At 40.2% G+C, this 25,734-nt stretch overlaps 1 protein-coding gene across 2 annotated transcripts in view; it reads right to left on the bottom strand.

Annotated features, from left to right (window-relative positions):
• The window catches only part of NRP1 (neuropilin 1), a 113,562-nt gene that overhangs the window by 10,251 nt on the left and 77,577 nt on the right, over positions 1–25,734 (bottom strand). Inside the window, exons 8-14 of one of the 2 annotated variants that reach the window (XM_054629427.2) lie at positions 23,519–23,674; positions 20,683–20,827; positions 18,912–19,243; positions 14,275–14,419; positions 11,304–11,408; positions 8,277–8,336; positions 1,003–1,134 (exon numbers count right to left, since the gene is read on the bottom strand). In XM_054629427.2, coding sequence (XP_054485402.2) covers positions 1,003–1,134; positions 8,277–8,336; positions 11,304–11,408; positions 14,275–14,419; positions 18,912–19,243; positions 20,683–20,827; positions 23,519–23,674 — 1,075 coding nt within the window. The remainder of the gene's footprint in view (positions 1–1,002; positions 1,135–8,276; positions 8,337–11,303; positions 11,409–14,274; positions 14,420–18,911; positions 19,244–20,682; positions 20,828–23,518; positions 23,675–25,734) is intronic. The other variant, XM_054629436.2, reaches the window with a different exon arrangement.

Raw genomic sequence — 25,734 nt, 5'->3', positions numbered from 1 at the left:
TTACTTATGCATGCCTTTTAGATTTTGTCAGTCTCTGGCTAACATAGCTTTTAACCTCCTTTCAATGTCAGATCCTACTGAGCCATTTCACTTTACTCTACATCAATTTTTCCACCATTACAGCCTTCACTTCAGCTAACTGCATTTAGTTAATTTGATGCCATTTATTTGTACAATGCCATTTATAGTCAAAGTATTACAAGTTTTTTTTTCCCCTGAAACTACTGTACTTGTCTTAAGATTCAATTGAAAGTGTCTCAGAATTTAAAAAGTCCAATTTTGTCTAATTTCCTTGTCATTCTCATTAAGCAAAGGGTAGCAGGAGTGGGAAGGGGGAATCATCTCAACCCATTTGATTAATCTGCACGTATGCAAGCGAGAACACTAAAGTAAGAGGCTGTGCAGGTCACACGGTGCCCTCCCTTCTCCACTAGCCTGCAGCAAATTTATTGCCTAATTATGCTGAGCTATGAGTTAGTTACTGCAAAACAAACCAATCAATTCCCCAGCGTGATATTTTTTGAAAAACTGTTTGTGAGCAGAGGATGGCCCTAATCTCCAGCTCCTGCTGGAAAGGAGAAGGATGTGATAACACACCCATCTGGGAAGTTTCACTTACATATAACACTTTCCTGTGGTAGGTAGCCCCTGTAACTACAAACAGGAATAATGTGAGGTCATTAACTGACTGACTGTATTAGTTGGTCAGTGATATTTGCAAAATATTTGGTCATTCAGATTTTTTTCTACCCCAGGTGATGATTACCCAAAGGCAAGTCAGGGGAAGGGAATATCTTCAGTTCCTGACAAGAAGCAATCTTTATTCCCCAACAGAAAGGACAATTACAGTCAGTTGTGATTACTGGTAATGGATTAGGTTTACTAGAGAACCATCTTTGTATCTTAGGCATAATTCACTCTCCTGTGATTTTGGAAGACATTGGTATTAAACAGAACAATCTCATCAAGTGTGAAATGGCTACATCATGAACTCATGATTACCTGAGTGGTCTTGAATCGGCCCGGTTTTGCTGGTCAGGATTGCCCACCTCAAATCCACCTGGTTGTCATGCTCCCAGTGGCACAAAGTCTTTTGGGACCCCCAGCCAAAGCCACAGTTGTATAGTGGTGGCTCTGCAAAGGAAGATAGAAAAGAGGGGATGAAATGTGGTTATTAATAGCATAATTTGGAATTTGTACTTCAAAACAAATGCACACATTTGACTGTTAGCAGAACCATTCCTTCCTGAGACTCTGGGAAGCCACAGCAAGAACAGCCCTCCTGGGAAACTTGAAAAATCACTACTTTTTGCAAAAGATGTGGTTGCTTCTTGTCTCTTTATGATCCCTATGATGGGATTTTTTTTTTCTGTGGTTAGATTAATTCTTCTGATTTGCCCACATTATCTGATAACCACGTTGCAGCACAAAACACTCATAAAGAAAGCTCTGGCTTACTTATCAGATGTATTTTCTGGTTATCAATATCTCTGCACTGTAATGGTGCCACAATTTGCAACTCTCAATGAGATTTGGAAAAAAAATAAGAACAACCAGAAACATTAATGGAATGTCCTTGGCAGGAAAGGATTTCTGGTGAAGTCTACAGTTCTTGGCTTCAATAAGGAACTTTTTCAGCATCTTCCAGACAGTTAAGTAGGCCCACAAGATGGCAGCATTGAAATGGACAAATTGAGAGGGAAAAGGGACAAATGTGGCTGATTGCCAAATGAACTCAAAATAAGCTTCAAAACAAGCTCTGCATAAAATAAGGGAAGTCTGGTATTATGGTCAGGATGAGATCATATCTTGTTTTCAGCTTCTTTTCAATTCTGCCCAAAGGTTTAATACATAGTAGCTTATTTTCTTCAATAGAACTAGGAATTTCAATTGAAAGATTATACAGAGATAGCATATAAATCCTTTGCATTTCTTATTTTCAGAAGCAGTTTGAAATCTTTTGAGCATTTGGTTCCTACCCCCTTGATATGAACTTTTATCTCACCTTGAGCAGTGACAACTCCCAGTAGAGCAATACTCTCCCAAGAGCAATGTGACCAAATCTTGGAGTATTTTCTCAGGCATGACTCACGCCTTATTAAAGGAATAACTTAGGTTTACTTTAATGAGATGCTTTGTGCAAGTATGAACTAAGAACAAAGGACTCTATGCTTCCATCAATATCAGCTCTGAGGGAAGAATTGTGTTTCTTGCCCATTATTAATAAAAAAAGCCAGGAAAGATAATGCGACTCTCAGAATGTGCTTGTTTATTGTGGGAAAATAATGAGAAATACGGGAAGTGTGTTGAGACCTGCAGTTGGCCATACCTTTGAGGTGGAGCTCTTCCAGTCTAAAGAGGCAAAGACCTCCTGCATGTACTGAGCTGCCAGGGAAGGCTGGTTCGGCTTTTGAACTCACAACCCAGATTTTAATGGAAGGTAAACTAGAATAATAATTTTAACAACACAAAACCTCAGGTGAGTAGGCTGAGACAGAATGGATATAAAAAGGGTTCATCTATCATTCTCTCCTTGCCTGCTGTGTCCTTGTTTGGCAGGCCCTTGCTCCCAGACACAGTTTTTTCTCAACTCACTGGATTCCTGCATTGTGGCCACTGTGCCCTCTCCCCTCTGGCCCCTAGAAAATTTCCTTCTGTCAGCAGAGACATCTGAGCCTGTGGCAGCTCCTGCCCCTCTGCTCTGCCTGTCAGTGCCTCCCTTGGCTGTGCTGTGGTGTCTCTCTGCACTGAGCCCTCATTCTTCACTCCTTCCTTTCATCCTCCCCACCCCGCCTGCCTCCCCCCTGTCTCCTGCTGGCCTCCAGAGGGGTCTACTCCACATTGTCACGAATGCAGCATCCTAGCTGGGAACAAATGAATTCAACAGATAATGTCTGGAATTGCACAGGAATTCAATGTGGAGGAAAGATGTTTCCTGGAGCACCCTAGCCCTTTCTAGGAAAAAAGCAGATTGTGGTGAATAACCTCTCTTTGGGCTCAAAATGTTGAAGCAGCAGAACTCAGTCTATGCACACATGAGTGCAGAAAGGCAATCCTGGAATTCTGTCTCTTTCGTCAGCGCATTAGGTATTTTTTTCTAGACAATGGGGCCATGATCAAAGACATCTTACCCAAAAGGGGACATCTGAAAATCAAGGGGGGTTTTAAAGGAAAGAGAATGACATTGCAATGAACTAAAGAGTTTTAAGATTGTGACAAATAGCCTTTCATTGTCAAGGAGGCCCAGGGAGAGCTATATTGCATGGCTTTAACATCAGAGCCATGAGACAGAACTTTAGAAAAGATTTTAGAAAATGTGGAACAAAATTAATCTTATTAGTCCCAAAGGATTATATCAAGCAAAGTACTGATAGCCTGTGTGGTATTCAAACCACAAGAAAGGAGAACAGTGGTAGATAGATCACATCCATCTGAAGATACCACACAGCAGAAATGAGCACAAGGGACAAAGACAGGACTGGTATTGTTCAACTCTGAAAAAAAATAAATAGCAGAATACATAGGAGAAGTATGTAAATGAATGATGAATCCAGAGACTCAGAACAGAACAATATTCTGGTTTCTCCATTTCACAGCCTAAGTAATGTGAGATACCCAGTGAAGCTCAAGGTGGATCAAAGGAAAAAAATCCTCATATGATGTGAGTGGTACTTGCTCCATTGAATGCTGCTAAGATTGAACACAATTCAAAGAGAACTGGATATTGACATGGACAAGGAAAACATCCAGAATTTAATAGTTCATTCTAAAGTCCAGGAAGTGACAAAAGCCTTTTACTTCATGCTCTGATGACAGTTCTGAACACTGGGATCAGAAGGAGAGTTTCAAAACAGAGCTAAATTTCACAGCTCCATCTAATAAATACTTTCTTCCACTTTCATTTGAAATATATAGTCCAGGAAATTGGCAAAGAGCCTAAGTCTGATATGCTTTGGCCATGCCTGTGTTCCTTGGCTTCAGACTCAGAGACAGCATGGTGTAGCATAAAAATGAACTTGTTTTCCACGCAGAAGTAGAATCCACCGAAACTGAGGAGAATTTGACCAGTAACCTGCACACAGTTAGCTGTTTCTTGCTAGGTTCCTGTTGTTTTCTCAGAAGTTATTGTGTTACTATGTTCCTTAGACAATCATAGCAACAGGATTGAAGGTCAATGGCAAGGCATTTCAGAGTGCTCTTATTTTACGAGCTTCTTAAACATGCCATCTCTTATTGCCTATTCTTATGTCTCTTCTTCCAGTGCTTCTCCCAGGGACTCATAAAAAAGGAAAAATAGGCCTGCTAGCCAATTAATAATGGACACTTGTAGCATCAGGATAGGTTCATTATGGTTCAGTATGGACAATGGATCTGCCCCAGAAAAGGCAGGCTAGTTCAGCCCTTCTATTAAAGGTCCCGGGGGGCTGATACAGTAGCTCACAGCAAGCTGCAGGCAATCTGTCCTCTTCTTTGTCCTTGGGCTTGGCAGCTCTGGTGGAAGGAAGGAAACTGGGGACGAGTAGCAATTGTTGGGCTCCCTCTGCATTGCTGGCCCGTTCCCATGCTAGGATAATTCTCCTGCCAATAGGTGATTGATCTCTGGGTTTGTGTGTATGGAGAGGACAAAGCAAACCAGCTATTATGTCATCAAATAGCAGCAGCTCAGATGAGAATTTGAGAGGGAGGTGTGACAAAATCCCATATGCCTTCTTCAAAATGTAGGGTACGTGATACTGAATTAAAACAGATTTATCCTCTCAAAGAATAACCAACAGCTGTACTTTTTGACCACATCTTGCTCACAGCTGGGACCATTACTGCACATGAACAAGAAAGTAATTTGAAAATCCAGTTGAGTGAGTTTCTTGCGAGTCCATTAATCTTTTGTGGCCCACAGACTTTGACATATTTTTATAACTCCTTCAACAAGAGGCAAGAAGAAGCATGATGGCATTGAAAATGATATGAAAATGCACTCTAAGATGCTCTTGCCAAAGGGTAAATCAACATTAAAATAGGAAATTACACACATAATTTGGACCACTTCAAAGTGGTATATTTGGTCTGATTTGTATTTGCATTTTTATACCATTTATGCTGGCAGTACAGAATTACCTTAAATGATAGTAAATGATAATTTAACGGCCTTAATATCCCTTTACTGATACAAAGTTGCTCCAGCATAAATGAGAATCAGACCTATTCTACCTTTAAATTATTTTTAGCAGAGATTTTAACTTCAAGATTTTTTAGTTATATTTTTTCTGACATAGCTATTACATGTGTGAAAAACAAGGTACTTCTCAGAACAGTCTTCTTTACAAAGGACTCAGATTACACACTGAGAGCACGTAATGTAAATTAACAGCTTGCTCTGTATGTAAATAGCTAAGAGACAAGCATTTCAAATAGTCCTTTAGAATTTAAAAATATGTGCTCAAAAACGACTAGATGTTAGAAAGTCTTAGGGCTGAGAATGGAGGTATTTACCTTGACAGATGGATTTGTGAAAGACATCTTTTTAAGTTTGAGGAGGAAAGTAGATCCTCTCTTAAATAAAAAATAAAAATCCAAACCTTTAAACATTTTTAGCAGCTTGAAATCACGATTCTTTTTATTTTATTTCAATTGAGTCCCCTTGAAATGAAATGTAAACGTCTCCTTGATGGAACCGTTTGTTTACATACAGAGGCTTTCCAGCTATTTGCTCTTAACTGTTTCCATAGTGTATGAAAGCTGGTTGGAGTAGGATAATCTCAGGCTTTGACACACACAAGCACATTAGTCTGGGATAACGAGATTAGGGATATTTGCAGGCTGGAATGCAGGCAGAAGGACAGCAGAACGTGCTGCTGGCACCTAGTGCAGAGTACCTGTGCCATGGCATGTGCTGCTGCTGCTGCTGCTGCTGCAGAGAGGGCTGCTCGGTCTCTGTCCCCAGGCACTGTGGCACAAGCTGCTGTGGCCACCACTGGCACCATGTCCCTGGTGCAGGGTCACCCACTGGAGCTGGCAAACTGGATCTGGAATAGCTCCTTGGCTTGGAGCTCATCATTTACCTCATGGTGCGTTAGCATCTTAAGGTAAACCAAGCCTTAAAGGGAATTAAGGCCAAAGCTGAAGGCTCAGTCCTTGATGTGTTAAATTCCTACCTTGTTCATCCTGAGAAGAGCTGAAAGAGTGCACTTATCCTCAGGCAGCAGAGGGCCAGGGGCCCCCAAGCAGCCCTGGAACTTCAAGGGCAGTTTAAACTGTGTTATTTGTGGCTGACAGGCCAGACTTGCTCCCAGCTGCACGGCCCCTGCTCCCTGTGTTTCACTGTGGCACTCGGGTCCAGCCATGTCCCTTCGGCAGAGGGAAATGTTTATACCACCTCCAGGCCAGGAGGGGCTTCCCCATGCTGAGGGAAATTTCTGTCTGCCCGTTTTTGGGAGTTTTTGGCTGGTTTTCAGTGAGGGATTATGAGGCAGCTGGAAACCTTTATATCTTAAGCTGGAAATTTTGGAAACCTTATTCTTATTTATTAGCGTCTGGCTGATCTCTATCTATGATCTTTGTAATGTGCTGCCATGTGGCAGCCTGGAGTTCGGGATGTGAACTCGTCCCTTATTCCCCGGAAGGAAATGGTTCCTACGAGCACAATGCAGGGAAGTAACGCTGGCATGCTCTGAACAGAGCCTCAGAAACTCCTTTAATAGAGAAAAAACATGGCACATCCCAGAGTAAGCAAAGGTGGTGCAGGAGGGAAGTAAGGAGAGAAAACGAGGATATCTTAATCTCTGGTAGTAACAGTGTCTGTTACTGGAGAGTCCCGCCCAAGCCAAGGGGATCGAACACAACCTGCAAAGCAGCTGGCCCTGCTGGGGAGGGAGTGACACTGCACTGCACAGAGGCACCGTCTGAATTTGCAATTTGTTTAAATGCAAGATCGTTCAAAAACTGTAAAAAATCCTTAATGTCATCAAAATAGAAACAGATAATTTCAGACATAAAAATTAAAATGATTTGCTGTAAATCCACAGCACAGAATCTTTTCTCACTCTGCATCCCCAGCCCCTTTGCAGAACTGTGAGGTCAGCAGCAGCCATCCAGCCCTTCAGCAGCACTGACTGTGAAGAGCAGGGTGTAGGTGTCCCAACAGGGGGGACTGGCTCACTGTTGTGTTTCTCATTGCACTGGTGCTCCACGAGTTGCCTCTGCTCATAAAGCAGGGCAGAGGTAAAAATAGTGTATGCTGACTTAGCCAATTGGGTGACCCTGGAGACAAATTTTGAGGAGAGTAAAAGCATTGGCCTCTGCAATATCTGAATGCAGAGGCCGAGAGTGGGAACAAAGTCTGAGCTAAGTCAGCTCTATTTCTTAATCAGATCAACACCATAAGTGTCCTTTAGGAATTTTTTTACATTATTAGTCCCTTTCTTTCACTTGAAGCAAGAGTGGATTGTGTCACATGGTTGAGGAAACAATGATAAACATTTACCCACCCTGTTAATAAATCACTTGCAAGACTGTGCCTGACTGTGCTTTAATGGAGGAAATGGGAGTAACTGAAAACTGACCTCTTTACTGCTCCACAATCATTGATGCAAAGGATTTTTAACCAGTGCTTATAGTTTTTGGAGTTTGGGTTTTCTGCCCAAATCCATCCTCTCCCCCACTCCCAGTAAATTGTACAGGATATTAAAAAAATGGTATGAAAGCTGAGGAAGCAGCAAACTAAGGAATTTAAAAGCTTCTAGCTATTGTATTAAGTAACAAGGACCTGCTGCCAGTGACAACTTGGTTTTCCCTTTTCAAGTTCATGGTAGCAGTTTATGTAATCCCATTTCAAGAAAACTTGCTAGAAAACAATATTGTAGAACTACCAGTTCCCTGATGGAAAAAACTGGCAAACTTTACTTGTCTTAGTTTTGTAAAACCATGGATATAAATAGTGAGTGGGTCTGTGTGGCTGTTTTTGTTTTCCTGGAGTTTGCAAACACACTTTGTGTCACTGACATGCCACATTTAAACAGTGCACTGTGTGATTAAGTTAGTTTAATTTTGTCAGCACTTGGCATTTGCTGATGCAGAAGGAAATCTTGTTCTCTGCTGTATCTACATGTGGATGAAAGGAATAAAATATTTACTGTACAGAGCTAAGAGACCAGATGCTTCTTTACTTCAGAGACTTCAAGGAATGGTAAGTCAGGAAGTGCTGCAATTCATTATTTTGTCTCTGGCATGAAATTTGGGTATGGAATTTATTGTGGTTTTAATAAGAAAATTTTTTTTACCTGGTTGTAATGTATTGTCAATTACTGTTGGCTTTTCTGTATTCAGCACTGTAGTCCCACCTGGAAAAGAAATTATGCGTATCATGATACATGTGACACAACAAAGGACACAGCAGTCATTAGGAATAACCTGTATATAAACCTGAAATATTACTGTCTTTATTAGGCATGTAGGTAACTGAGTATGCGACCTTAAGCATGAAAATATGACATTAAAAGTCTGGTTTTCTTTATCAAAAAAGCCCCACAAGAACTCTTCATTAAATAAAGCTGTGTATCTTTGGAGTCCTTGCAAACACCAACTAAATCATCCACAACATGTCCCTGTGACTGTCCTTGATTTATAGACACTGATTTGCTCCAAATCACATGGGAAGTGAGCAGCTGGTCTTCATGACACCTCCTAAGAGTCACTATTTTGTTCATTTACCCATGACCTGCTGTTTCTCATACCAGGGATGTGAGGTAAAACTGGGCCTCCCTGTAAGTTGTTTCATAGCTGTGTTGTGAGACCAACTCACAGGAGAGGTGCATGGAAATTGCCAGACTTTAGGACCTAGTCTAAGGTAGTTTTCACCTCTGTCTCAAAGAGAAGGAAGAATTAAGGACTTCCCCTTTGTCCTTTTCTTCAAGCAGATAAACAAGAGGTGAGTGAGGACATGGCCTTCTCCTAAGCTTACTAATTGATATTTTTATAATACTTGACTTTTTAAAGCAAGCCTCATATTCATAAGGAAACAAAAAGGAAATTAGTACAATTATAAATGCACGGTGGGGTGCTGATTACCAGTCAATGACTCCTGTTTTTCTTTTCTCCAGCAAGCAAGTGCTTAAAGCATTATAGAAAGGATGACTATGATGACTTCCAATGAGAATAAATGCCCAAGCTGTCTCAGCTTTATACTTGTGAGAATGATCTGATGGAAAATGCTATATACCACGCAAATAGAGTAGCTCTGTATGGGGTCCAAATAGAGCAGGAAGGAATTTGGCCTACAGCACAATTAGAGTTAATTGCAAGGGAGGCCTCACTGTGGCACTCACATATGTGCAAGTGCTGTCAGGGCAGCGACTCTGCAGTGGCACCAGGCTTGCACTGGGAACAGGATAGAGAGGGCAAGGCACTCATGAAATCCCCTCTGCACTCCCCTGCTATCCTTAATGGGCCACAAGACCTACACACCTGCCTCCTATGCAGTTTGCAGGAAGAAAAGAATGTTTACAATTAATTTATTGGTAAAATCAGTTCTGTGCATTTTGCTCTGTGCATTTATAAGTAAAACCATATATAGAATGCAGCATTTCTCCAATGTCCAGAACAACTGGGCATGCACTGCCTAGGGTTTCTAGGTGTTGTAAAAATAAATTGTACTTCAGTGTCTGCACTTTTGTAGGAGGGCAATGCAGTAATTTTCAATATTAATACTGAAAAACATTCAGTTCCTTAGAAGAGATGGTGCTCAGGAAGGCTGGCAGCTGTTCCCTTGTCTTAGAGATTATAAATTGCCCCCTAAGCACAACCAGCAGAAACTGCCAGAAGGTTTTTTTTCTGCTCAATAAACGTTCCCTAAGGGACATGTGGGATGGAGTCCTGAGCTCCTTGAAGTGCAGAGACTATGAACATGGAAGGTGCTTGCATAGATCTGTCTGCTTTCCCTGACAGAGCCTCCTCTATGTGCAATATGTCTCTACCTATTGGGCTTTGCAAGATGATGTAGAGCTCTGCAGGAAGCTCTAGTGTTCCCTGACCTGCCTCTTTCTTTTCTGAATAATAAATAAATAAATTACATTATTTAGTAACATTGAAAGCTTTCTGAGCTACCTTAACACAATACCGACTATTTTATCAGACCCCCTTCATGGCTGTTTTCAAAAAGAATAAGGTTAATCTGAGACACTGATTTGAAAAGCAGTGACAGTGACCATGCACTGTCTTTTCCACTCAAGAATTGTTTTTCAATATATGATTTGCAGTGTGCAATTACAGGAGATATTGGCAAGCTCAGAAAGGGTTTGATATTGAAATTTCACTTTCATTTGTATCTGCTGCCTGATGTTCTACTTGGCTCATTCCAAAAAGCCAATCTCTTACCTAAGCTCACCCAATGACCTCTTGGACAGCTATTGCCAGATTTTAATGCTATTTTATGTCATGGATATAAGAAGCAATAAACATTTATTAGATAAGCACATCAGGGAGCAGTGATGAAATAACTTGTGTCACTGCATCTAAAAACAACCTCAATTACTGCAGATGTATAGATCTAATCAAACAGACACAGAGATTTGTGGAACAAGTGACCTCCAAGAAGAGATCAAAAGCATAGAGGTGCAGTGTCAGCTGCCTTAGAAGAACTAATGATTCTGTGCAGAAGTGTGAGGATATGAAACCTAGCAAGCTTCCTCTATTTCAGATGCAGTTTATGTTACATCTCCCCCTCCTACTTTTCTGCTGGTGATAGCAGCTTGGAGAACATCAGCCCCTCTGTGGCTGTAATGCTGTATCGGCAGGGAAGCTCATAGAAATATTTCTGGCAGTGTGAGTATGTGGCAGTGCACTCTGATGAAACAAATCTGTTTTGTTTCTGTCTCGGAAAGATTTGGGAATGAGATTTGAGTCCTATACTAGGTTTTAGGTAGGAAACTTATGTGTAAACCAAGCAATATTCCAAGTTCTTCAATCTCAGATAATAAATCTCAAGAGTATTGTCCAGCTTTTCTTCTTAGTAAGAGAAAGTTTGATTAGAATATTTGATTAGACTATTTGATTAGACAAAATTACCACTCAAAAAGTTGCCCTCTCTTCCATCTAGTCACTATTATTTTCTTCAAAAATTACATAGCTGAGAAAACAATCAAAAGTATTGTCATATATAAAAGGCAGATGCCCATGTTTTGACAGCACTAACAATACAAACTGCATACTAATGTCCATTAATATTGAGTGGTTAAATCAGCGCAAACATTAAGCTGGTGATGGATATGAGCTACAATGAAGCTGCAATGGAATGAGGATGGTTTCTGCACCTGTCAGTTGGTAGTCATCACCTGTGCCACTGTGACAGTTTGCCTGGTCATCATCACACTCATCCACGGGCTTGCCTTCCGAAACGGTAGGGACAGCGGTTGGAGCTGAAACAAAATCCATTGTTCAGTTAAAACATGAACTGGAGAACCATCCTGCAGCTGGGAGTAACATCCTGATGAGCACCATGTGTTGTGTCTGAGGATTGAAGCAACTCTACTTTGCAGGTTGCTCAGTACTTCTTTGGAGTGGGGAGTATCTGCTCTGCCTCCTGCACTGAAGGGCTGAGCAGAGCTGGGCAGCAAAGCCCCAGACTATCTATTCACTGGGTGTTTGTTGTTCCTATCAAGGAATACTGAAAGCCTGGCAAGGCAGAATGAGAGTCCTAGAGGTTGTGTGTGGGGTAGAGACCCCATAATTTTATTGCTCTGCAATGTCCCAGGGAGTGGGCCTGTGCAGAGGAGCAGGGGGGGTGCATACTCAAGGTGGTACTTCCCTAGCACCCAATGCTTTGCTGAAGAAACCTCTCTGCAGAGCACACATAAGGGAGGAAATGTCTGAGCACGGTTCTGGTAACAGCAGCAGGAAGCCAGTGTGATGTGGAATCATTTTGTGCTCAATGAGGACACATGGAAGGTGTTTCTTTTGTTTTCTGTTGAAGCTATAAATAAACAAGACATCAGTGATGTCAGTCATCCCTCCTGGCCACCTGCTTGCTTCTTACTGGTGATGACTTTCCGGTAGCTGCTGCCTAACCAGTAAATGTCTGAACTTTGTTATTACAGTTAAAAGCTTCAGGTTTGAGTAAGATGCCAGAAAACACATAGCCCAGAATCTGCAAAGCACACCACATCTGGAAAACCAGAACACAGAGACTTGGTGCTACGTTTGTGTTTCATGCCACACATATAGTTCCCTGTCTTCAGTTAAGCATTCCTGGAATGTGATCCAGGCTTTTGTCTCTTCTCACTTACTGTTATTTTCATCAGCAATCTTTTTCACTCATTATAGGCTATGCAATAATGTATGTCTTTTGCAGATTCTTCTTTTCCCTTCTACCGCCCTCAGCATCCATTGGCCACAGAAGATCACATACACTGACTTCTTGGCTTGAAAATGTCAGGAGAGGTGGTAGTTTTTCAAGTAGCTATATTATGGGATAAAACATGCCTCTTTAGGACCCTGACCTATGCTTTACAGGTTCAATCTATCCCTAGTTAGAGAAACAGTTCTGTACCTATTATGAATTATGCAGAACATTTGTTACCCACATTGCTATAAAAATCCCCTCTGGGGGATCCCTCTAGCTTTCTACATCCAGTTAAGTTTCTTATCTTGATCTTTGTGTCCCTGTATAGCCTCAAGCTTGCCTACATCTCTGCCATCATTTCATGTATGCCCCCCTGGGATGCTTCAAGCACACAAACCTTGCCCTTGCTCATTACTGCTGGAGAGCTGATTTCTACTCCTCTCTGTGCCAACTTCCATGCTTCTTTTCTCATCTCAACTCTTTTCTTGCTCAGTAAATCTCAAGTGACTTCATTCAACTCCCTCCTTAAGGTGCAATTATACAACATTAAGAATTATTGTGCTTCTCCCACAGGCAAATGGGAACTGACCTCGCCTGTCCATGGGTGACCTACAGGTGAGCATACATCAAAAGTATACCAGAGCAGAAAGAAAAAAATGTGAAAAGATGTGTCCCAGTGGAAAAACAAAAATGTCCTTGCTGTTACAGTTTGCCTAAAAGCAAAGGGTCCTCCATCTCAGTGAGCAATATATTCTTGTGAGGTGGTCCAAGACTCACTCCTGGATGGCTGCGTGGCTACAGGAGCCCTGTGGCTGAAGGGCTTTGCCCAGAGTTTGTGAGTTTACATAAGGCAGGTGCTGGGTTTTCTTTTTTCTGAGCAAGTAGCACAATAGTTTGCAGGAACTAAGTATTCCCACAGGAAATGAGGACTTCCTGCGGGAACTAAGAAGTATTTCCAGCCTCCCCACTTTCCGGGCCAAGTAAAATCATACTAACTCAATCACTAAACTAAAAAAAACAACACAGAACTCATCAGTTCTCACAGCAAATGCCTCCCACACTTCCCTCTTGGGGAAGAAATGGTGAGAAAGAAATGGAGGTAAAGCAGTTGTTTCCATTCATCTTGGGTTCAGCTGCTTCTATAAGAGGTGTCATATGAAACCCCAAATAATATGGTTTGTTTTTCTGTATTTTTAAGCTGTGTAGTTTATAAGCCTCACCACTGTGTCATCATCCACCAGATAAAATTGTTAAATTCACATAGTGTTATCTGTAGTTATCTATGAAGTTAAATAATTATGTTTATATAACAAAAATCAAAGCGGACTTCATGTCAAAGTCCAAGGACAAATGTCTAAACTTTGCTTTTCCTGCTCTTTCATCTTCTACATATTCTTGCAAAATTAAAGCTTAGTAAAGCACAAAGAGGCCCCCTTTAGCCCCCAAAACTAACACCACAGACACTGTCCAGTCAAGTGATCTTTGCCTACCATTGTTTGTGGTGTGACTTTCAGGCCCTTTGAAGGATAGAGGGATGTAATTACTATATTTAGTGCAAAGCTCCCTCTGCATTCTCAGAAAACATCTCCTCCAGGGTTGTATCATGGTAACATAAAATTTAAGTTCCTGTCTTTATTCTCTCCTAATAGCTCTATGATTCTCAAAAGTATAATCATAAGGATGCTTAAGGGAATGGAAAACCATGTGGAGAATATCACTGTGATTCAACAAAGGAACGGGAAAAAGAATAATAATTGTGCCTTGGGTGCATTTAAATGTAGCAGAGAGGAGCTGAATAGGCCAAGAACCAGCACTAATGGCAGTCATGGAAGTGAGAGTCCGATGTGCTGCCTGTGCAGACACAGCAGTCTTCAGCAGCAGACCAAGTAGAGAATGTATTTATGAAAATAATAAAGTGCATTCATTTCTAGCAGAGCAATTACCTTCGAGTTCACAGCCCAGCAGCTCCATTCGCAGCCCCAGTCCCCCGTGCGTGGCTCTCTCAGGGTAGACACGTATGAATCGTGTCGATACGGGTTCAAAAGTCCGCAGCTCAGGCGTGTCGTAGTTGGTGTTGCCTTCAAAAGTCTGCAAAGCATGACAAATGCTACTTGTTAAAAAAGAAAGAAAAGAAGAGTCCATTTTCCACACTCATCTTTTTTCCTTCATTCTGCAGCCTTTGAATTAGGTGAGCTGTAGGCCATATTCTAACGGCTTAGTAAGTGTCAGGCATTCCTATCCTAAATGAGAATGGAAAATACATTGTTAAAGCTTCTCGGAAAAGTAATGCATTTCATTTTTCATAAACTCAGTAGCAACTAATCCATCAGGGTCATAACAAGAGCTGAGTGTTTAATGAGACATGTTTTTAAATGACGCTCTGATCTGAGGTTTAACTGGGTGACATTTCCAACACTTCTCAGGGTAAAAAATGGCTGAGGTGAAGATCCTGTCACCTTTTAAGTGGTTACAATAATAATCCAACTATTCAAGAGAAAATTTCAATCTGATTTCCCCCAGTGACAGAGCTTCACAAGTTGTAGCTATTTCAAAAGGCATAAATTAAACTTCAGGAGCAGTGGCTGCAAGAGTTCTTCCAGTGAGCTGGCTATTGAAGAAGAATTAGAAGAAAGAGAAAAAAGCTGCTTCCTGAAAAACTGCAATATAATCCAACAGGCAAGGCAGGTCAGCAAATGTACGTTTCAGACAAAAAATCTCATCTCTGAATCGCACTTTGGGCTCTTCAGACATAATACAACTCTCAATGGCATTTCTTTGATACCTTCAGTTTCTCCTTTTCACTAATCTTTTGCAAATAGAACACATTATAATTTGGACATTCAGCAACGCCTCAAGTGCCTCCATGTAGATGAGCAGTCCTTAGAAGGAATCAACTGAACAAAGAAATGGTCCTTGGCATGAAAGCTTTATAGCCCAAGATAGGCAAAAAGCAAAAAATGCCTATTTCATAGCAAAAATTGCCTTCAGAATATAATGTACAAAAGCCTTTAAAGCACAAAATATGGAAATGCATATAACAATGAAGTAAAAGTATTTTCACATTTTCCATGAATTAGTGAAATGGCAAAACTCTAAAAAACATCTCTGAACTGCAGTTCAAATTTAAGATTAGGAATGCTACCATAAGATACTTCTAAGATATTGCTGTGAAACCGGAATCATTCTTCAGGAAGAAGCTGTCAGCTGCCCTTCATTTTGGATGAGAACAAAACCCAACCTGCAATGAACTCCTTCTATTCATCTGTAGCAGAGAAAACAGAGGCCATGGGAAAAGCTGGCTGAATTCCTAAGGCAGAAAGCCAGCACAGGTAATCCCGATTGCCTCTTGTACTTTCAGTGCAGTTCTAAAAGCCGTCCTTGTTTTTACTGTACACCTCTGCATTATGATCACAATCCTTCCAGCCACTGTTTACAGAGTGCCAGTTGCAAAATCCAGTGGTGATGGGAGACTGTGACGAACTAAACTAAAAACAAAAAAATTTTAACATCAATGCCGCTTCTCCTCCTTCCTAGGGAAATTGCACCTCCAAGGTGGCTTCAAGGGGCACTGGCTGACCCAGTGTACTGTCAGTGCTTGGAAGACAGTTGTCACAAATTCATGTGTAGAGGGTCTGTCAGATCTAATTGACATGGAATTACATATTATTATATTTGAATAACAATATAGTGCAAATGATCAGAAAAGCTACCTACTATATGAAAAAGAATGAATGCCATTTTATGTGTAAAAAGTAGACAGACACATGTATCTGAGGAATCCTTGCTCCCTTTTTTAATAGTAGTCTTAATAGCAACATATAATAATGAAAACTGATTTATAAAAGACATCACTATGGAGTACTGACACATAGACATTAGGATTCAATAGGCATCTAGAATTACATTGAATCACTGTCCTTTGTAGAGCAGAGCTGCCTGTGATTCAATTTTGACTGTTCATTTAAAACACATACTGATACTCTTTGTGGGAGAGGAGAGAGGAGTGTACAGCAAAACTTCACTTGTGAGTGTCCTTTATATAAGCTATGTCACAAATTGCTGCACTCCATGACAAAGATAAGATATAATAAATAATAGTTAAACAAAAGAGGAACTAAAATTGTGAGCAGAAAAAAAATCTGCCTAACTTATTTTAAAATCAAAATAAACATTGCAGAAAAATTTTAAAAGGATGTTCCAAATGGCAGGGTGTTCTGAAGTTTCTTGTACCAGAAATTATGAGAGGAATTTTAAAAACAACAGCAAAAAACCCCCACAAAACAACTCATCCTACCCCCATAAAAAGTGGAAGGAGGAAAAGAACCATGAAAGAGAAAAATTACTTTATGGAGTAAGCGTGAGTAAGCAAGCCCATGGACAAGAAATACAAATTGGATCTTGAAATGGAGTTCTGCATGGTTATTTGATGATTTGTGATTTTCACTCCTTTGAGTGCTTGAGCTAAAGCACTCAAAGGGGGAAACATTTTGCACACTCAAAACCAGCTGAAATTGGGTCAGCCAAAGAGGAAGGAGTTATGGCAGTCTTTGTGAAAGCAGCTGCAGGCATGAATGACAAGATCATGTTAAGAAACAAGGTGATGTTTCACCCTTTGGACACATTCTGTGGTTATGTTTAGCCTGTCACTGCTCTTTCTTCTCTGAAATGCAGTTGTTTGTTTATTGAAAGTCACAACTTTAACCAAGTGAAACGATGTGTTTCATTTCATATAACAGGGCTGTTTCTAATCCATGTTCCTGCTGTGACTCATTATAGCATCCTGTCCCATCCAGCTCTACTTACAGTTAAAAACACTACATTCCAGTATTAACATTTTAAATTCCTCAGGCTCCAAAATCATGGGATTTATCCTATTCTCTTTAAAGAAGACTTTTGCTTTGGAATAAAGTTTATTAAATATAATGAATTTTTAGGAAGGATTATAATTATGCCACAAGAGATTTGAAGTCCAGCCCTCTCTGTTCCATTAATCTTGAAAGTTAATTTCTGGTGGTGATGAAAACTGAGGATGGGCTCAGTGCATTAGTTAGCACACTAGTTTTCTTGTCAAACTGCTAACTTCTGACAATGATGGCAAGTGCCTGTATTAGAAAACAGAAAGCCATGCAGCAGACGGCGCGCTGCTTCGAAAGCATATGGCATTATTTTTTTCCCTCGTTGAGCCACAGTGTAGAAGTACATGTCAAAACAACATCTATTTTAGAAAGAAAATGGTAAGATCCCATTGTTGATTTACACTCCCTTCACACTTTATGATGAAGTCAAAACTCATGGTAACAAGAGAAAGGAGATGACTGCAAAGGCTGAATCCATTTAGTTTTAATCCCCCAAACAAATGATGAAAAGTGAGAAAATGCAGACATATTCAGTGAGATTAAAACAGGAGAGAATGAAGTCCAATATTTACCAAATGTGCTTGGAAAAGCTACATCCATGGGCCCACTCAGCTTTTCCTTTAAGGAAACACAGGTTCCTCCAATGGATGAGTCTATACAGCAAAACAGCTTTTACATCTAATTTTCAAACTAACACAGATGAGATATGGAGCAATTCCCAGGATCCCATCTGCCAAGCACCACAACAATTTGCCTTTTGAGGGCACGTTTTGGTATATGATTCCCTGGTCATCTCAGTACTACAGCACCAATTTGTGAGCAGGGCTGCATGCCTACTCATTTCCTCAAGGAACTGGGTAGGAAGACTAAGAAAGAGTTGCGCCTTTTGAGGCAAAGCTGTACTTTGTGAGCAGAGATAGCAAAATGGGATGGAAGACTTCAATGGGACTTGGTGTAAATAAGCTAAATCCCCAGTGTAATTTAGGTCCTGAAATGCATACATCCCAAACCAAATGAAAACAGATACATTCCCAGAAACTCTTCTGGGCCACAATTATTTTCTTTTCCTTGGAATCTAACCCAGCAATTCATTTGGCCCTCCTTTGGAAATGTATTCCCAAGCATCCTCCAAGATGCTTCCCTTGTGAGCGTACAATAGTACTTCTCACTTGAGATAACATGACCAAAATTTCATCACTTTCTTTTGGAGGGACTTGGATCAGATCATTACAGAGAACCTGTGAAACTCTCAAAGCAATCTACAGGCAGTTGAGAAACACAGTTGAGGTACCCCATTGAGCTGAGTAGCACCATTCTCATTCTATAGCTCTAACAGAAAGAAGCAAACAAAAAGCAATTCAAATAAATTTGTCTCAAATAAGTTTGTTCACTCTCAGTTTTAGAGTTCAGCTTTTTAGAGTAGACTTTAAAATCCCTTTGCATGGGATTTTGCAGTAAATGGTGAACCAGAGAGGCACCCATGTTGCCAGGAGTCAAGCCTGAACTAAGTGTTGAATCAGCAAAACTTGCTGCCAGAGAGGTAAATGTCCTAAGGCCAGCTCTTGCCCTCAGGCATGGGACAGCTCCCACAGCATTCCTTCAGGGCTGCTGCCCTTGGAGTTCTCCTACTTGGCTTCACCCCAGCTGTGTGCCCTTCCTAAGGTCAGACAGAGATGTGTAGAAATGTAATGCAAACTTTTCTTCAGTGCAGTTTTTGTCCTTACCTTTATCTTTTTCTTGCTGGAATCCATGATCATTTTCCAATCCGATCCATTGTTGCTGTAGCCAATTTTGAATTTTTTCATGAACACTTTGTTCTCTCGGTGCTTGCCTCCTTGGACAATGATGCCCCTCACTATCTTTTCCTCACCGAGGTCGATCTGAAGCCATTCATTTGCATATGGATGGGTGGTTGGGGGCAGCGCCCAGCCTGAACGGCTCGTTATCAGGCGGGCATTTTCTGGGATCCAGTTTCGATCCACTTGGGTAGATGCAGTGATCTGAGAGTCAGGAATAAGGCCAGACACCATACCCAGCATCCCAGAACAAGGATAATCTACAGAGAAAAAAAAATCCAAATAAATTAAATAGTTGTTCTGAACAAGTGCCAAAACAGAAACAGGACATGTTGGTCAATTCAACTATCATAGCTAATTACTTATTTATTTCTTATATTCAAAGTAATCTATTTGATTTGTATAGAAATTTCATTTGTTCAAACTTGCACATCCTAGTTTTAGCAGGAAGTACCAAAATACCACAAGTATTTTTGGCTTGGTGGGAACCAAAAGGATCAGAAAATCCTATTCTATTCTTGTTTTCTATTCTTCTTGCTAAAAGAGTGGAGGGCCATCTGAATTTGTGAATATTTCCTCAGAGAAAACTTACAAAACCAGCCAAAACCTGGTTGCAGATTACCTAATTTTGGTGACAGTGAAAATGGAAATCTTCACACATTAAAATATAATTTACTGTTGCACTTGAGATTTTCCTAATGCATTTTTTTGTCTCTCAGACTTTTTCAGGTGACACAGAAGCTAAATAGTTGCTTCTTTTATTAACCTAGATAAAAAATAAATTAGAAGTACCTGCTCACAAGAAATTAAGAATTCTAATATAGAATGAAACAGTAGATCTGATTACCTACATCTAATCTGAAAAGATTTTATAGAATGGCTTGGAATTCTCTAACAAAGTAATCAGTAAACATATTTTCCTTCTGTATGGAAACCAGTTCTAAGAAACATTTTCAAACTAAAGAAATACTTTAAAAGAAAAAAAAAATCCCTAAATATTAAAAATTAGTGCCATTGAACTGTACTTAGTGCTAAAAATGTGCAAGAAAAATTAGCTTTCTAAAGTCTAATAAATCTTTATCATTTTCTTTCAACTGTAAGTTGTATTTCTACTTTACAGATAAAGGCACTTCCACTGTGTAGAAATTATAGAAACCCTAAAACTGTAAAAAAGATATTTCTAAAAATTTTTGACAGGTAACTGTGTGATATAAAGGAATTACTTTTTTTGCCATACTGATCATGACTGGGAACTTGACTACAGCCACCATTATTTGCACAGGCTGCAGATCTAAGTGCTTGTACCTTGCAATCCTTTTAAACCTAGTCATGTGTAATGTGTGTTTGTTCCTTGAGAAACCTGCTCAGAACTACCTATGAATAGCAGACATAAGAGGGACTGGAGGGTTAGAAGGGAAAAAATGACATGGGAATTTGCAAAATATCTGTGTATCTCAGGAATTTTGCATGAAGTAGTAAAGTGATTGCAATAAAAGTAATTAAAACTAAAATAGAGCATCATAAAAATATTCAGATAACACTGGATGTTTGGTTTGTGGTGTTTTATTATCTTTTTTTTTAACATTTCTACATTCAGATCGTGGTGGAAATCATGTTCATTAATTTTACTCATAAAAATAAATCCCACAGTATAGGCACAATAAATTCCCCATATTTTATAATCTTTCCCAAGACCTACCTGTTATCTTGCAGCCATACACTTCAAATCTCAGTGAAACTCCATTTTCCCAAGACACAGGTCTAATTCTCACAAACCGTGTTAAAACTGGTTTGGCAAAAGCTCTGTAAACAACATCAGTGGGATTGCTATTCCCTTGAAACACCTTTGTGTGGAAAGAAAAAGTATATATTTGTTAGGCTTTCTCTTAACTGGTGTTTACAGTTCTGTATTTTACAGACAGTTTTGATATGAGGTCTAACCAGGGCTGGTTATGGGGGCAGAGACAAAAGACTTGCATGGGAAACTATTTCATTAATCTCCTAACACAACTTTTGCAGACAGGTTTGCTTTCCTTGGGGAGGAAAAACGAAGATGTAAGGTGTTCAATGATACTAAAAAAGTTGTTCCTAATGCCCAGATCTACATGCAGGAATGACAAACCCTGGTCTTCGTCACCCAACAACTCCTGTGTCCTGGAAGAATCCCCCAATGCCCCACTAGAGCAGTTCTATTTCTTGTACACTCATCAAATAATACAGAAAGTTTAAGAAACTCAGGCTCAAATTAAAGATTTGGATTTTAATTAGACCATATAAAAATCCTATATGGTTATGATAAAAATATATATTATTTTGCTGACCTTGGGCTTAAGATTTTTAAGGTGTATTGTGCAAACTTTGCTTTGTTAACACCCTGTTTTCAAATCCTTTTCAACAAAGTCTCAGAATTTCTTTCTCCTTGCATATTGAGATTGAAGTCTATTTAAAATCTGTATAGCAGGCTCCAAGATTTTCCCTGCATCCCCCGAGGCTGGCAGTCAAATTAGATGAACAATGAGACTTCCACCAGAAGCACATGACTGTGCTGTGCTTTCATGTTGAGGATCCTGCAGACACACTCTTTCCTAGCCCAGCCAAAACTTTGCAATGTTCCAGTCCAAAGAAGGTGATTCAGCTTCCTGCTTCTTCCTCACGTAGAGGGGACCAATTTCCTGTTGTTTTCCATGGATGCAGACCCCTCTCCTTTTATGGGAGATCCTCCCATTTCTTACACACACTGTCCTACTTTCCTGTTTGTTCCTTACAGTAGCTGCATTAATTTGGAACGGAGGCCAACAGCACACAGCTGTCAACTCATAAGGCTCAGTTACAGATCAAGTAATTTAATATCAGAGTTTCATATCTAGTAAGAGATTTTTAATGGAACTGCATTTCCTTCCTGTAACTTTTTTTTTTCTGTGAGAACCTGTTGTAGTTTTCTCAAAGTTTTCATCTGACAGAGAAAAGGAGTCTTTTCTCAAAAGTACACAGATTCTTATATGTAGTTAGTGCAACATTGGTGTATGGCTGCCTTGAGACCTGCAGCTGCAAACTTTTCATTTGAATTAAAATATCTGGGAGGGAGACTGGTGCATATGTTTTTCTTGTCTTGATCAACAGCAAAATACTGCCATTTTAGAAAACAGATTTTTTTAATGAACCCTTTGTACAAGTGACACAGGTTTAGGAAATGTTCTCACTAATTAAAGACGGCATGTGCAAGAGAAACTCATGTAAAGTACACTTTTGGGGAGTTTACAAATTGAAGCTGGTAATGAAAATCAGGCATGGTTTGATTTTGAAAGAAGCATTTGTTCAGATTACAGAATCCAGAGTGAGGAAACTCTGTGTCTCATACCAGTCACTGCACCGGCCCCTCTTGTGACTCTGGGCAAGTCAATTATTGTATCTTTATATACATCACTGTACAGTGCCCACATAGTATCATCTGACTTTCAGAACTTCCAGTAAAACCAGGATAATACCTGTCAGAGAGAAGCTTTCAGTATTCATTTTTTATTGTTTTCCAAAGGATTTCAAAAAAAGCAAGCCGTATTTGTTAAACACTGCTACCACGTTGATTAGATAAATGTAGTGGACTTGGCATAGCCCTTACAGATGAGTCAGGGACAAACCAGTAACCAAATATTCAGAGCTAGATAGGGTTACACTGATAGACTTTGATATTGTACAGCTCTTCTGTGTCTTTACAGAGGGGTCACAAAAAAGCTGTTTTGAAGGGAGGTACCACAAAACGATTCCAATTGCATCAGCCCCTGGCAGCCTCTGGGGATGCTGCTCTCAGGCACATCCTGAGAGAGGTGGGGAGGGAGGCACAGCCTCACTGGGGCTATTCATGTGCGAGCTGGAGCACAACTGACTTCTCAGTAATGAGCTTTATGCTCATGGTAGCGGATAATGACAATTTTTCTTATGAGTGTCTAAAGCTGTTTCATTGGGAGGTCACAGAGAGCAAATCTGCTGATAAATGGAAAGGTGATAAAAATCTATAAGGATGGAAAGATGTGCCTAATCATCTGTCTGCATGACCCCCATCGCTGAGATACTTGGAAGTCTAACAAACCACTAATCATCAGCTAGCAGTGCTGCATGGCCATGCACAGGGAGCCGAGGCACTGACTTATTGCATATCCAGAGCTTCACTGCACATAACAGACAGACACATTTTTTGAAAAGTTCTGCATAATGTTTTTCTCAAGGTCACATAGAAAATCTCTGAGAAACAGGGAAATAGCAGAACAGTCCAGGAAAAAGACACAAAATGACTCAAATTATGGTGAGTTCGATACATAGGGCATCACCTTACACCATTTTCAGCTGCTCTAGGCTTTGCATCAACAATTTCTGTGTCCCATTACTACTGAGAAACAAGCTGGCTTTTGGATTTGGGAAATAGTGTGGATCAACCTGACTAAACCTTATTCCTCCTTTTTAAACAGATAGTAACAACTAAACAGTTCAACAGACTATTTCTCAGCTGTAGAGAGACAAAAAAAGAAAAAAAAAATACTTACAACAGGCTTGTTTCCCTCCTTCAGTGTAATCCAGTCCTCTCCATTGGAGCTGACATCCACACGATATGTTTTCAGATAATATTCTTTCTTTGTTTCTTTTGAGATGGCTCCTTGGGTCCCAATTCCAGAAACAAAGCGGAGAAGGCCCAGGTCTACCTGTGGTAGAGAATAATTTGAAATGTGAGGACAGCTAGTTCAGAGCATAATAACATTGTAGCAGTGGCTCACCCTGCCTTACAAAAATAACAAGGATTTTATATAAAGCAAACTGCCAAATATTGTGGACATTAACATAGACATAATCTCCTCTTTTGTAAACGGTGTCATCACAGAATTCAGGAAAATTTGCCTAATTAGCCAGGAATGTTCTTCACACACCAGAGAATTCTCTTTCCTCTGTGAGGGAGAAACCAGAGACACCACCAGTGCAAGTGGGAACCACCAGACTGCAGAGGAGCTACTAAAGAAATTCCTCGAGGACCAGTCTGCTGAACAACCTTACTTAATACTTTCATTAAGCACTTGCATAGATGCTAATGAAATTCCCTAAGGACACTCAGCTGCAAGGTGCTGCCAACACTGTGGCAGTAGAAATGGGGTAGAATTTACTAGGATAATGTCAAAGTTGCACTTATTGAATGATAACAAGAATTCTGCTAAAACCCAGAAGATCGTTACTTGCAAATAGAAGAGAAGAAAAGAATCCTGGTGTATATTAGTTGGTCACAAGATAATTACAAATCACTGTGTGATTTTGTTGAGAAAAAGGCAAATTAGTTGCTAGTACTGCATGATGTATTTGGGAAAAACAGAAAGAAGCTTTAGCACAGGTGTAGTAATTCTGTTCCAACTGTCAAATGCCATGAAGTTCTATCAATAGAAAACAATGTCATTTTGAACTCGCTGGAGAAATGCACATGAATGTGCATTAGAGGTCATCTCTCTTCTTCACTCTTCTCTCTCCTCCTCTCAAGGAGCTACATTGTCCACTACAAATGGACAAGTGATTTAGGTTAACCTTGCTCTCCCCCATTATTTATTTTTCATCCAGGTCTTTTCTTTATCTAGTTCATCAATTGGCATCCAAGAAGTATCAGCATGTTTGGGAGAATGACGTGGGGTGCAGGAATACAGCTACTCAAGTAGCTGGCTACTCAGTTCTGCTGGCAACAGAACTCACCCCAGTGCACAAGTCCAGCTGCCAAATAGCTGAAACTGGGAAAAAAACTTTCTCACAGTCATGTTGGTGACCACTGTTTTGAAACCTCTGCCATTTCCTTACAGCCTTTTTTAGCCATAACAACAAACCAATTAAAACTCTGCTCAAACTCTTCACTCTCTTTGTCTGTAGTGAGAACCTTTAGCAGGTAATTTAATTTCAGTATAAAATGACTCTATTCACAAAATATTAATCAGTGTAATTTTTCCCCCTAACTTTAGTTGTCCAGAGTTTAGTAGGATAATAGGTTGAATTAACCCTTCTCAAGTGAATGGCCCCATGAATGTCCCAGTCTTTCTCATTATTTCCAAAGTACGTAGGATGCAGAATATATGCGTCCTGTGTCCCACAGGCATCCTTTTTCCTGGATGTATGTCATATATCCAAAGGCACTGGAGCAGTTAAATCAACATGCTGTGCATTCTCTCTCAAAAGGCTGAAGGAAGTGCTATTGAGGACAAAGTGTCACTCTCTCAGTGCCCATGTCATATGCAAGGCATTTTGGAGTCCTCCAGCACAAGAATAGCAGCCTTGTGTGTGACAGATAGAACTGGCTTTCAGGGCAAAGCCCCTGCCCCAGTTTGTTAGGCTCATAAAGTCTATATGTAACATTTTAGCCCTTGTCTTTAGGGGTGAATTACTACAACATTTTGTTTCTGCGTGATAAAAAAAATTCAGTCTTAAAAAAAAAAATAAAATCCCAGCACCACCTCACAAAAACAATCAAGTGATTTAAAGTAACTGGAGAGTCTCAGATGTTAGATTGTTGCAATCTGAAAGTTAATGGGGGAATCTGGGCATCATTGCTCTGAGCAATCTCAGCTTAACTTCAAATGCTCTCCAAGCTGTACTCTACTGATTGTAAAGTGTGCTGCACTGAGTTATGTCCAATACCACATTCACTTCCAGGCTGAAGTGCACTTGAAAATCTGGAAGTCTGAGGGAGCACAGAGCTAAGTTATTTAAATGATCTGCCTCTCTTACAATTTGAAACAGC

Source organism: Agelaius phoeniceus, chromosome 1 (assembly GCF_051311805.1).
Source record: "Agelaius phoeniceus isolate bAgePho1 chromosome 1, bAgePho1.hap1, whole genome shotgun sequence".
Lineage (NCBI taxonomy): Eukaryota > Metazoa > Chordata > Aves > Passeriformes > Icteridae > Agelaius > Agelaius phoeniceus.
Note: the sequence above shows the minus strand (reverse complement) of the source record. Positions and strands in the feature narration are given on the sequence as shown.